We start from the raw sequence: 13,686 nt of genomic DNA on the forward strand, positions 1-13,686 counted from the left end.
CGATGTGAAAATGTGATTTTAGATACTTCCAATACGGAACTGTGACCAATATGGGTGCTGGTAAAGCGAATCTGCACCTGCGGGAGCGCAAAATGCTGGCTTTGGGGAGTTGATAGTAACCAACAGTGCCCAATTGAGACCCATGTGGCGGAAGCAGTGCGAATCTGCACCTGCGGGAGGGCAAAATGTTGGCTTTGGAGAGTAACCAACAGTGCCCAATTGAGACCCATGTGGGCGGAAGCAGTGCGAATCTGCACCTGCAGGAGCTTTTTAAGAGACTGTAAAGGTGTTCGGCCATAAGACAAACTATTACTTGTACACACATACACGCTCACATCCACACATATAGCCTAAACAGACGAATATTTTTTTAGGATTTGTTCAAAGCTTCTTAGTTGTCGACCAAGTGTGACTAAGCAGGACGGGAGGGCTGCTGCTCACTACAGTTAACATCGTCTAATTTGTTTGAATAGTCTTACATTTTGAAAATTTGATTCCACTTAAAGAAATCTGTCATTAACACTTTACAACTTGACTACCAAAGGAGTGGTCTGGGGTAAATAAACTTTCATGTAAGCTGAATGATAGAATTTTGTTAAAAGATCTTTTAATTGTACGAATTTTGGTAATATGCCTAGATTTATAACAAATCCTTCTCCAAATATTTATTGTGATATATGTCCCGTTGGATATAACTTTGTCAAGTTGACGCACCAATGAATCAGTGGAAAATAGCCTGTACCGAAAGCATGTGCAAAGTTTCGTTCCATCAAGTATAGTCAAGTTTGGTGAATCGACCATTTGGCGTGGAATCCGTCAATAAAAATAAACGATATAATGTCTATCAATCACAAATCAAAGACGGGTGCATACAGTAAATAGCCGGAAAGCAAAGAATTATACACGATACAAACGGTGTCTGTAGATTAAAAAAACACCTTAACAAAGACTAAAAAAAAAAAAAAAACACGATACAAAAATATATTACTAAACATTGCAGTTTTGTTTTCAATATTTTTGTAACGCTAACCAGGAGAGTTGTCGAAGCTCATCATCACACAAAAAGATTATGGAAAATCTGCTTGCAAATGCAAATATTTTTTTCTTACAAATCAACACACGAACAAAGTTGTACCCAGTACTGGTAGTTTTCGTGATCGTCATGTGAAAGCGAAAACAGTTGTATTTTCATTTTCAAGAGACCAAATGAAAATGTAGTGGGCTCAAATAACGATGATTAGTCGCTAAAATGATTATATTGTTCCTGATTCTGTAGCTAGAAATAAAACTATTGATGAAGAAACAACTTTTTTACAATAGTTCGATGCACTTTCATGAAATAAAAATCAGTGAAAATTGGCGAAATTCTTTTCATTGTTTATGTTTTCCATGAAAGCGGGAAAGAATAAAATGTAAATATCGCGTGACCTCTCACAATGAAAATGAAAATCTCAGTAGGGTAAAACGAGCTATTATGGAGGGGTTATGTTGATATCGAAAAATCTTTAAAAATGAGCTGTTTATCTATTTACACATTGAAATAATCGAATAGAACGCTCATTAACTATAGTTTCGTAAATATTACGTCAATTGTGATAAACCTTTTGTTCACCCAACCGGCGGTTGTTAGATTTTCTAACAATTCTGTATAAGAATCTACCAAAACCTGTATAAGAACTGGGCATATACGAAATTGTTAGATTCTTATACAAAAAATGTAAGCTATCATACAAATATTGTTAGAAAAGCTTACAAAATTGTTAGATTCTTATACAATACTTGTATAAGAATCTAACATTTTCGCATATGCCCAGTTCTTATACAAATTTTGGTAGATTCTTATACAGAATTGTTAGAAAATCTAACATCCGCCGGTTGGGTGTTGTTTTGTTTTCATTACAATAAAAACAAACTACCGCAATGATAGGATGCAGTTGCCTATCGTTGCGATATTTTTTGAAGATCAGTCCCATTGTTGCGGCATTGCCTGTATTTCTTATGGAGTACGATACCACAACAATAGGACCTTAGCACTACCGCAATAATAGGCTCAAATGACGCAATTTTTTTTAATTAAAAATGTTGATTTTTCATCATTTTGAACGGAATTTTGTCAAACAAAAGGTGTTCTAGTGGTTAATTCGAAGAGTTTTAGCGGATCCACAATTATTTTTGATGCTAGTATATCCAGAATGGATTATTTTAACACTACCGCAACATTAGGACATACCTCAACGATAGGACGTTTTACCCTACTGGTTATTAAAAAAGTCTATCATTTCACTCCGAAAACTTTTCATAGAAGCCTCAGAGACCCACGGTGTTATATACACCATCTTTGCCACATCTTTTCTGAGTCACCAATACGAGTGCACTGCGAATACAACACAAGCAATTCCGAGGGGGAAAATGATGTAAATCGAACAAAGGCATATAGACAATGCCTTGCGCAAGTAGCATTCTGAAGATTTAAGAAAATAAATTGAACATTCTTAAGTTCGAAGCATGAAATCGAGGGTAAAATAGTTTTAATTTGTAGTTCTTTTATTTTTTATCTATTTTCTCATGATTGTGTCTTGTTTCTATTCTCCTGTAAAACGTAAACATTCAAAATTCGCGCACAAACTATTGCAAATTAAATCAATCAACATTCGTCACCATTTGTTGTTTACATTTGTCATCGTCCACTAATAAACTTGCATTTGGTCTTCTTCCTCACCTTAGTATATATTTTCAATGGTAATCCCCAATCCATTTTCTCGCATTTGAAAGACCATTGCGATTGAAAGTTATGCAGAAAAATCAAACATCGAACCATATGAGCGCCATACTGCCCATGATCGCATATTTGTAACATTTGCATTTTGGTTGATTTTGTAAATCGTTTGTCACTCCTCCCCACAAACTCAATCATTTCCAGCTTACCACAGATAAGCAAGATAGTAAAGCCCATTTTACTGTTGTGGGATTTGATGCAGAGAATTTAGCTTTCTTAACGATTCACAGGCTTTGTACAAAATGAATAAAAATGCGAATCTTACAAATATGCGATCATGGGCATCCTTGCAACATGGGCAACCTTATATAGGTTGGTGTTTTGATCAAATACAAGAATATTAGTAGGGGAAGGAGTGGCAATATACCCTAGCTAAGCAAATACTGATTTAATGCCTTAGCTGTAACGATTTTCTTGGGTATTTTTACCTTGTGCAACAGTGAAACAATATAGCTAGCTGATGCCATTTAAAAATTATAGAAAATCTCAATCATATTGATAATATTAACATTCAAAAAAACGGAAAATATTTCATTGCCGGAAAACTTATGAGTCTTTCTGGTTGGCAGCACTTTGGGAACAAATCACCACGCGTCGGCGAATCAGCATTCTGATATGGATAGTGCATGGAGACGCGTAGTACATTGTAGGTTAAGCCCCCTAGGGCGTTTTGCCTCGCCGAAATGTTAGATGTTTCAACAAAATGTGGAAAATTTCGGTTTTTCCAACCTTCCTATATTTTATTTTGACACTTTTTTGCCTAACCTACATATATTTAACTATTATTTCGTTTTTTTTGCTACAATATAGTGTTACTTCGATGTTGTCACACCACGATTTGGTCTACCTCCTATTTTCAACCAATTTTTCGACCCGATTGTGTCAAATTTTCCTTCCTATTTTTGTAAAAAAGGCTAACGATGTTTATACAATAACATTCTCAATATTATTATTATGAATCATTTCTAAGTGTCTGAGCCTTTACGACATGAAACAAAGCATACTGTTCACTCATTTTGCGGTTTCAATGTATAAAATGCTTTATTTTTGATTATGATTTTGATTTAGATTTTGATTATGATTTTTTATATGAATTTAAAAGTAGTAAATCAAAAGGATCTGATTTTGTCACATTTTGTACTTTATCCAACAAAATTTAACAGGACGGTTAACTGTATCACAGTTGTTGTTAGTACATTATGAAAAGTCTTTTAATAATCACAATGCTTTAATAAACCTGGTGTTGTCTCATCAGAAGCTTCTCTAAAACTGGCTTGAAGTGAAGCAAGTTGTTTTCACCTATTCTCTACATCGATATCCAATACATCAAAGACTACAACTCGTAAAAAATAAAATCTATGTTCTTTGATATTATGAATCCACTTTCAAAAGCAAATAGTGAGAAAATTATTGATGAAAGTGGAATTTTCGATCAACACCTACGCTGCCTATGATCGCATATCAATCCTGTATGAATTTTCATCATCTTCCGAGTTTCCTTATTTTCTCCATTTAATGTTTTTTCACATGGGACAAATATGCGATCATAAGCAGATCCCAATTTCTGACATGCGATGTCTCAAACTGCATAATTGTGCAGTACAACTTCTTGGCTTAATAATGTGTTTTAAAGATATTTCGTCTTAATGGCTACATTCCGGAACATTTTGGAATGCTTGTTTCCCCGGGAATAGTAGCCAATTTTTAAGCGGTTAACTTCATGATTTTGCAAAACAAGCTCTTAGGAATGCGACCACCATCGTATCCATTTATCGCATTCAGTTTTACCGTTTCTAAAATCTAAAATCTGTCCGTACATAGCCCGAGAGGATCGAGAGGATTGAAACCATAAATTCGGTAGTAGGATGGGTAAAACAATAGTGTTCAAGTAGAATACTCTTATCATTAATTTACCATTGAAAATCAAATACTTTAGATGATATCAACTGTTAGGAAAATTCCCAATCGATTGGTGGGAAAAAAATGAAAATCTGTTGAAAAACGTACGACTTATTAGCTACTCAAGTCTATCATGTTTTCGTGACGCACTCTTTTTTTTCATCTTGCGGAATATATATATATATCCGTATCGAAAACAAAGACGTGTGTTAAAAAAAACATTGCAATCTTTAAAATTAAAATGATCATTTTTTTACTAAATAACTACTCAATTATGCTATGTTCGGGTAAAATATAAAAAAATACCAAACCCGCATACCAGTCCTATTAAGAATTAACATAAGCTGAGCGCTCAAAAAAAAAATTCCATTTATATAAACCGTTTTACGGTATATCATTGAATGACACTTGCTGATCACATTACCCATCAGGGGCCGTCCACTAAGTACGTCACGCCTCTAGGGGGGAGGGGGATTCAGAGCAGCGTGACGATCCATACAAAAATTTTAGAGATTTATTACAAAAAGTGTGACGAGGGGGGGGGGGGGGGTTGAAAATCGCCGATTTTTGCGTGACGTACTTTATGGATCTTCCCTCATTGAAGGAGAGTACTTATTAAACGAACATTCTAAAACTCTGCCAAACCATGCTTTAATATAGAATAATAGAAATTAATGAAGTTGTTGTATACCTATTTCTCAAAATAACAGACACGATCGGTAGATCACCCACAACCCAAATATCAACAAACAAAAATAAAACTAACCTCCATCGCCAATCGTAACGAAGCAGCTTCCGTCCTTGTGCACATTCAGGTGTTTCGTTTTGACCGGTAACCGTAAGTCGCGCAATCGACAGCCGACCTCCTGCAGTCGGGCTTTGAACATGCGAGTGCTCTGGTAGATCAGCGCCCAGGCCTGATCCTCGGAAATCGGCGCATTGAAGGTTTTCAGTATATCCTCCAAGGAAACCGATACCATATTGGGAGGACCTATGCAAGCTAGCGAACCGTTATTTTCATACCGAACCACTAGAAGGTCACTGCCACTTTGCTCGCGGGGATCCTCTTCTTTGTGCTTCACTACTGCCTTGGTAGCCGTCGGCGGCGGTGGCGGCCGCAGCTTGCTGCTTGCCAAAACCAAATCCTTTGGCAGCGGTGGGCACACCGGAATCTGACGCTTGGACTGTTCAGCCATGACACTGCCTGGTGCTGGCGGTCAGTAATCCCGATACAGTCGAGGAGCACCTTTTGCCGCACCCGCTGAATCGTTATCCCTATAGCTCTGCTTTTCGATTTAAGCTGTACACTGGATAATGCACTTTGTTGGAGGATGTATCACGCATCGTGTATTTTCAATAAGGCAAATAATTGCGAATATAATCTTGTACAACAACACTATGAATCACGCAACGGCACTACACATAAATATATTTTTCTTTATTTCGCTTTCGTGTAGCATTCAACCGCCCACTCCGTATCAAAAAATAAACACTGGGACACAATCTTCTTATCTCTGGACGATGACAACAAGCCGAAAGCAAAATTCACTCACTCCAGTTTCGACGATGCGAGATGCGTGGACAAGTTGATGCGTCCAAGACCGAGTACTGACACTGATTTGTCATTCGTTATCAACATTTATCGAAGTATCCACTGTTTGACACAAGGTACTTTGACATCCCCTAAGATAAACTGCTTACTTTGCTGCCAATTTTGCTAACTATTCTTTTTTCACGTGGTGCTCTGCTTTGTAACAGGTAGAAGGTAGATGTATGTTGATAGGCTGTCGTTCACTCAGGCTTCCAAGGCAATCGATTCTCAGTGGAATACAAACCAACACAGCTGAACTTCCTCCTTTATTTTGTTTTCAGATTACCTCTGCTTACCCATCCAGCACAGATGACAGATTTGTACAATAGTGGTAAATAGTTGAAGGGTCACGACTCACGAATGTAAATCTTCATTGCAATTTGTATAACCACACTTTCACATACCTAAATTTATCCACATGGAATCTTGATTTCGATATAAACAAGAAAGTGTTTATTGGAAACAATGATAACAGGGCTAACAAAATCCAATACCACTGAAATGAAAGGGCACTTTCCTCCTCAATACATCATCTTTTTCTCCGATGGTTTCGATATGGTCAATCATCCAATAGCTCGATCATTGCATCTCAAGCTCAACCTGCTGGGATTTTCTTGTACCGCATTAACTTCTCTTTACAATGAATATAAACTGGAAGAAGCTTTCTTCCAAAACATACATTTGTTACTTTATTATCTTTTCACTTTCATTAGATATTGGTCATATCTCCTCCATCACAAGTATCAATTTTGCTATTTTGCTTATTTCTCACGCATTTCACATGCAAAGCTTCTATTTTTCACAGAAACTATCAACCGGCCACCAGCAAATATGTCAATATACATCCGCAGTCCAACACACTGCTGCACGCCGCACGCTGGAAAATCACTTGCCAAATTTTCACATAAACAATCGCGCAACACGCACCGAAATTCAAGCTAACGCAGTCCGAAAGAAACGAAATCGCCCAACCAATAAGCGTACCGCACGATCGCTCACCGAACACTGAACGACTGGAGCAAATGGAAAGCTTTCCGTAGCCCCAATGGCAACGTGCAGTGCAGCGAGCGCGCCTCGACCGAGAGTTAAAGAGAGTGCAGCTCGCATTTTCCGCTTTGAGTTGAGGGTGGAAAACTATATCCCAGAAGAGCGTGAATTACCCATCGGAGAGTGGTTTGATCGGTTTTGTTTTGGTGCGATCTCGCTCCCACCCACTGGGCCGGGTGGTTTCGTCCGGTCTTTTTTACACTCGCTTGAATGGGGTTGCGGCAAATTGTCAGAGAGAAAATGTGGAGCTGAGCAAAAAGCTTTCTTACAGGTGAGCTTTTTCACAATCGAGTACACAAGAAAAGGTAATGATGAATCTTTTTCATCAATTATATTGAAGTAGAAGGGTACGCAATGGGTTGGACATTAAAAACAAATAAAATGGAATCGTTTTATGACAAGTGAAGACATTCCAAAGCTCTGAATAATGTTCTTATTACAATGGCAACGTACTAAAAGGTTTTATTGAGAGAATCGGATGTGAATACTAACATCAAAATGAGCCCTGCATATATTTGGAAAATTGTAAGCAAATCATTAAATCAAAGTAGATGTTATTTTGCATTGCATTGCATTGCTAACTGATAGCATTAACTTTATTAGCTCGGAGTCTCCAGTTAGCCTTGTGAAGAAAGACGGAGATGGCGAGTCCGATTCTCAGTCAGATCTAGGATATTTTGAGGTGGGAAACATTCTCGACTCCTTGGATAAATATGAATGGATATGGATAAAACTAATTTAAATTTTTTGATGGTTGCCCTTATTTTGATGTCCTGACGTCTGGAAAATATTTCAGTCAAATTGGTCAATATTTAGGCACTAAAACCGCGAGGAAGTTAGAGTTCATCCGGCAAAGAAATTAGTATTTTACTGAAGTTTAGTTTGAGCAAATTTTCTCCCAAACTCAAGCCTGCACGGTGGGCCTGGTCGTTTTAATACTTGTGTCATATTTATGATATGCTGCAAATATTAATGCAGACAAGAAAATGCTCGGGAATACAACCGACATTTCCAGAATGCTTTTCAATACTGGCTGTGCATGTGCTAAGACAAGACAAGAAGTTTAGTTTGAGCAAATTTCGTTTCTTTTACACTAGAGAAGTAATATATTCACCCACATTTCATAAAATTTGGTCGACAAAAACCCCCCTGACAATAATAGATCAAAACCTGCCAAAGCCGTCTTTCCCCCTATTGATCTTCAAACAAAATCACTCATGTTGTAATGTTTGATGCTGCCTTCTTTCTTTTCGTCTCATCTTTTTAGGATTCAACAATTATGTTTTTCAATATTTGAGCACTTCCTACTTTCAAATGCTCGAAGACATTGACTGAGTATTGTGAACGCACTAGAACCAATTATAATGCTGCAGTAGCCATGACAGTAACAGCAACCAGAACTTCAAAAGGCTTAACCTCACGAGAACTTTCGCTGCAGCCAAATCAGCAAAGTAGGATTATAAGTGCAAAACTTTGGATGAACCTCATTGGTGAGCACGTTCCAATTCTTCACTTTTTATTCTCTCATTGCTTCACCAATATATCTAGACCAACATTTGAAAAGGGCGTAACAGCCAAAATTTATTCCTTCTGATTCTTTGTCTACATACATAGCTATATATGTGGAAAACGAATCTGAAGGAATAATTGTTGGCTGTTACGCCCTTTTCAAATGTTGGTCTAGATATAATCTTGTGTCGTGTAGGCGGTTCGGGTGTATACTTTTTCATGTATAATTTTTAAATACGACAACCGACGCGGACACTTGATAAAAGATACTCGACTCGAAGGAAAACACTAATTTCCTTAGGAAATTACCAGCATTCGTAGATTTCTTTTATGGATCCTTGGATTTCTTCCATTTCCACAGATCTGACATCGTTTCCCGTAGGAAAAAAAAGTTTCCCGTCTCAGCCGCTGGGCTGAGAGGTTTTGGTGGAGTTCTCAGTTTTATTAGCAACTGGTCATGAAAACTTTTTATAGAGCATAATAAAAGTCTTAAAATGTTACTTGGGAGAGCGGCCCATCATTTTTTTAATAAGTGCAATTTGCATTTGACTGGCAAAACAAATATTTTGGATCCAGTTCGGGTTTAAGTAGTAAAATTTTTCCGGTTTTGGGCCTGAACGAGTGTCGGTTGCAACAATTCTCGGGTTCGGATTTGAAAGAAATTTGCAAATCGGGTTTGGGTCAAGTTCGTAAAAGCGTAACGTAAAAACCGATCATCATGTTTTTGAAATGTGTAGCTTCATCAATGCAGAGGAAAAAAAGCAATGCGGTCAGTTAGTGCTCATTTGACTGTCGTCATTGCACGATGAAGAGATTACGAATCATGGGCTTTTAGGAGCAGTATGTTTCAACGGGACTTTGAGGAGCTTTTTCTGATTTATTATACCACATGGTTCTGTTCGCATTTTATTACCTACTCTTCATTTCAGAATTCCTGCACCTGTGCAGTTTTATCAATTTCTGCTTCAAGAAGTCGTCGGTGAACAGAGTAGAAAATCGTTGAGCTTATGGACGTTTTTCAATTTATGGGAAAAACATGTCTCAAGAAGTCGGCTTCATCGATGAGAAGAATCACGTGACAATGCATTTGTATTTATGATTTAAAAAGATTCATATAATTTTATAGATTGTTGTTGTTTAACAAGCTTCATGAATACCATTTTAGTTTTTGTGAACTGCATGGCATAGAAAGTCGTCAATGACAAAGTCTCAACATATCCGCAATGATGATAGAAAGAGCTATATTATTTATATTATATATTTCAGGATAGCCAGAAAATTGAGAAGCACATGTCCAGAGATCAGTACGCGCCTCCTGTGACGGTTTCGAAAAACATTCAAAGCTTATAAATGAATTTAAAGAGCGATTTGTTTTGATTTAAATACCTTACCGAAAGCTTATAAATGAATTTGAAGAGCTATTTATTTTGATTTAAATACCTTGATTTATAATATACTAAAAAATATAAAGAATGAAGAACATTTCAAACCATCATAAAAATATTAGGTTGTACATTGATGCAAATTACCCTTATACACATAATTTGCAACGTGTTCAATCGTAAATAAATCCAAATTGTTGCATATACATACGGCTAGTATTTCTGACAGAAAATTTGATCTAATCTTGAGAACCACTGTCGTATAATGTCAGGCTTTCGGATATCAATCAATCAACAAAGATTTATGTAAGGAAAACAGCCTTTTTACAATATAAAATACAGAATAACATATCAAAATATAATACAAATTGTACGGAAATATATCGAAAAATCGACTTGAACTAGGTCTATACAAATGCATTTTTGAAATTCTGCCGAAAGATTCTTTACGATTCATCCCGTGGTGGCAAAATTTCTTTGATCCCTCGATACCAAAACTCTCTAGTTCGATGGATTCGATCCTTGGTATACTGTAACCTTCGAAGTAGCTCGTCGCTCTAAAAAAACGATTTCAAATTTATTTATGAATCGCTCATTTATCAATCGAGCGGACGCTAATACACACCTCTTTACAATTGGGGTCACTACTGGATCGAACCAGTTTGTTCACCTCCGATGGGTAAAACGTTTGATGCAGTGATGTACTCAAGTTTCTACAAATCGAGACAAATGGAATCGTAACAAAAATTTCAAGTTTAATAGATTATCTTTATTAAGGAATTGTGAGTTACGCTCAGAGCACTATACGGACAATTTTCAAACTTAATCACCTTCGATTATCCTCATACGTATGCTGGTAGTCTTCCAACCGTCGATTTAAAATCAACGAATCCCGGTGGTACTCCTGCATCTTTTCCATCAGCTTCACGCGGTCCTCCTTCAGCTGCGCAATGATTCGTTTCTGATCCGCTACCTTCTGCTCGTAGTCCCGTTCCCGCTGACGTGATTCTTCGGCGCATTTTCGCGCCAACTTCAACGTATTGATGGTTTGACGCTTGAATTCTACCAGCTCTTTGTAGTTTTCCAAATGGTTCCGCGCTGTTTGGTACTGCTTGGTAAGATCTTCATTGTAGGTTTTCATGTTTTGATACGCGTGGCTTAGCTTACGATAATTGTCTTCGATTTCCTGGGTAACAAAAAGAGGATTAGATCGTTTCAATTAGATTAGTCGTATTTTTTACCGCCAGTCGTCCTTTTTTGAATGATACCTCTTCCAGAAGCTGTTTTATAACCTCGCACGAGGCACTTTTTTCACCAGCCGAACAGGAGAGCTTATTACTCATTTCTTCCGTTTGCTGCCTTAATGTGTCCCTCTATAAAAGAAAACAATTTAAAGTTTTTCACAGCATTTATTCAATACTGCACGCTTCATTACTTCTTTGAGCAAAGAGTCGGCTTTATCTCGAAGTTTATCCAGTTCTTCGCGATGCCAAGCCAACTGGTGTTCGCACTGCTGAAGTTGCGTCTGCTGATTCAGGGAGTCACGTTTGATGCTGTTCAATTCATCAATAAGCTTCTTCTCACGGGCGGTGGCATCTTCTCGGTATTTTTCCCACGCTTGAGATAGACTAAGAATGCGGTCCGGAGATGAAAATCAAAATACGTGTTCCTAATATATGATTAATGTGATTCGTACCTAGCATTTTTGGCCTCCATGGTTTGGGCAATTTCAGATTTGGCTGTTAGACGACTTCTGATTTCCTGAACATTCTGTTGTAAACGCTCAATCTGTTCTTCCTTGTAAGATAGACTTTGCTCTAAGTTTGAGTTTCTGCCTGTCAGTTTTCCAATCTGCAAGTGAAAGCAATGCAGTCAACGTTTTAATAATGCAAATACTAATTTTAATCAGATTTTTTTTTATTTTCTTCATAAGGCTTTTAGGGGATGTAGACATTGAATTCGATTTTTTCATATAATCATCTTTTTACAAATTCTTTTAACTAATCAATAATAGGACAAGAAACGAAATAGGAGTCATTCCATATAATGGTCTCATTTTAATTTAAAAGAATCACTGAAGTCGACACAAGTCGAACGAAACATGTAAGTTAGTTTTAATATAATGGAAAAATGGAAAAATTTAATATAATAGGCGCATTTGTTCATAAAAAATAAAAAATAGGTAAATATTTTCCAAGAGGACAAAACTCTTCTTCAGAATTTTATTGTAGGAGTGCAGAGCCGAATAAGAATATGTTTAGAAATGAGGTGACAGAGAAGGTCGATGGGCTTCACCAAAAACCAGTACTGGAAAAGGTCATGATCGTCATAAGACAGAGAGCAAAGCGCTTCTTTCTATTTTAGGCGACATTTTTGAACAACCCTTTTACTTAAAAAATATACGAGTGCATCTGAGTGGGTCTCTAATGAAAGGCGGAAACAAGGAAGGCGGGGGGCCCTCCTTAGTCGTGCGGTAAGACGCGCGGCTACAAAGCAAGACCATGCTGAGGGTGGCTGGGTTCGATTCCCGGTGCCGGTCTAGTTGTGTAGTACGGTCGAAAATTAAAATAATTATCGTTCGTTCGGTTTTTGTTGTTGTTAATCAAACTACACGCTATACGATTGTATGACATATTGCGGAATGTCATTCCGCGGAATTCCATTTCGCGGAGTCCCACATTGCGGAAACCCATTTCGCGGAGTGTGACATTTCGCGGAATGGTGCATTCCGCGGAAATTACCCATCTCGCGGAATGACATTTCCCGGAATAACCCATTTCGCAGAAACATAAAGTGCACTATTATTTTAATATAATTTGGAAAATTTATTTTTAATAAAATGGCTTTTAGTAACATACTTATGTATAAGCATAGAATCATGCAGGAAATACATCTTTCCTAGAATTTTAACATTTTGATATAATGTAAAAGAAAATTTTGCTAGCCAAATTGTTTCCTTTGAAATCGAATACTTACCACATTCGCATTCAATAATCATTGAATTACCAACTTTTTAATTAGAAAATATGTCATTGAACGAATGCTATATATTGAAATCATCCTTCTTGTACATTATTTAAGAATTCATATAGCTTTTAAGTCTTGTGTATGAGGAAACTCGAATACTGAGTGGATCCCAGTCTTTGCCTTATACCGGGCAAATGCGTGCAGTTCAAGAAGGCAGAACGCAGTTTTAGTCTAATACCTAATATAAAGAAGGCCTATTCAACATAAATAATACGTGCGTATAAAGAAGGTCAATACAAAAAAAATAATATACCGGGCATAGTGTCATTTGACATAAAGCCGTTTGGCTTAAAGTCGTTTGGCATAATGGTCATTTGAAAAGTTGTTTGGCTTTGATCTTATTTTCATTAATCATATTCTTTACGCAACTTAAAGCTGGACTTGAGCATAGACTTCTTGATATTGACAATAAAGAAGGCGCATGCTTTTAAAGAAGGCATCATCAACTCTTTTGC

The 13,686-nt window shown here is 37.1% G+C and overlaps 2 protein-coding genes across 13 annotated transcripts in view; both read right to left on the bottom strand.

Moving 5' to 3' along the window:
* Nucleotides 1–7,262, bottom strand: part of LOC134213020 (protein spire) — a 575,819-nt gene extending 568,557 nt beyond the window's left edge. For 3 of the 8 annotated variants that reach the window (XM_062691482.1, XM_062691481.1, XM_062691480.1), the window contains exon 1: nucleotides 5,442–7,262. In XM_062691482.1, the coding sequence (XP_062547466.1) occupies nucleotides 5,442–5,871 (430 nt within the window). In that variant the 5' untranslated portion in view covers nucleotides 5,872–7,262. The remainder of the gene's footprint in view (nucleotides 1–5,441) is intronic. The other 5 variants (XM_062691477.1, XM_062691476.1, XM_062691474.1 and 2 more) reach the window with 5 other exon arrangements.
* A 3,249-nt stretch (nucleotides 7,263–10,511) lies between these two features.
* The window catches only part of LOC134213018 (myosin-9-like), a 77,055-nt gene continuing 73,880 nt past the window's right edge, over nucleotides 10,512–13,686 (bottom strand). For all 5 annotated transcript variants that reach the window (XM_062691471.1, XM_062691466.1, XM_062691467.1 and 2 more), the window contains 6 exons: nucleotides 11,901–12,055; nucleotides 11,640–11,832; nucleotides 11,446–11,577; nucleotides 11,035–11,390; nucleotides 10,830–10,917; nucleotides 10,512–10,761 (listed from right to left, as the gene is read on the bottom strand). In XM_062691471.1, coding sequence (XP_062547455.1) covers nucleotides 10,651–10,761; nucleotides 10,830–10,917; nucleotides 11,035–11,390; nucleotides 11,446–11,577; nucleotides 11,640–11,832; nucleotides 11,901–12,055 — 1,035 coding nt within the window. In that variant the 3' untranslated portion in view covers nucleotides 10,512–10,650. The remainder of the gene's footprint in view (nucleotides 10,762–10,829; nucleotides 10,918–11,034; nucleotides 11,391–11,445; nucleotides 11,578–11,639; nucleotides 11,833–11,900; nucleotides 12,056–13,686) is intronic.

Source organism: Armigeres subalbatus, chromosome 2 (genome assembly GCF_024139115.2).
Source record: "Armigeres subalbatus isolate Guangzhou_Male chromosome 2, GZ_Asu_2, whole genome shotgun sequence".
NCBI lineage: Eukaryota > Metazoa > Arthropoda > Insecta > Diptera > Culicidae > Armigeres > Armigeres subalbatus.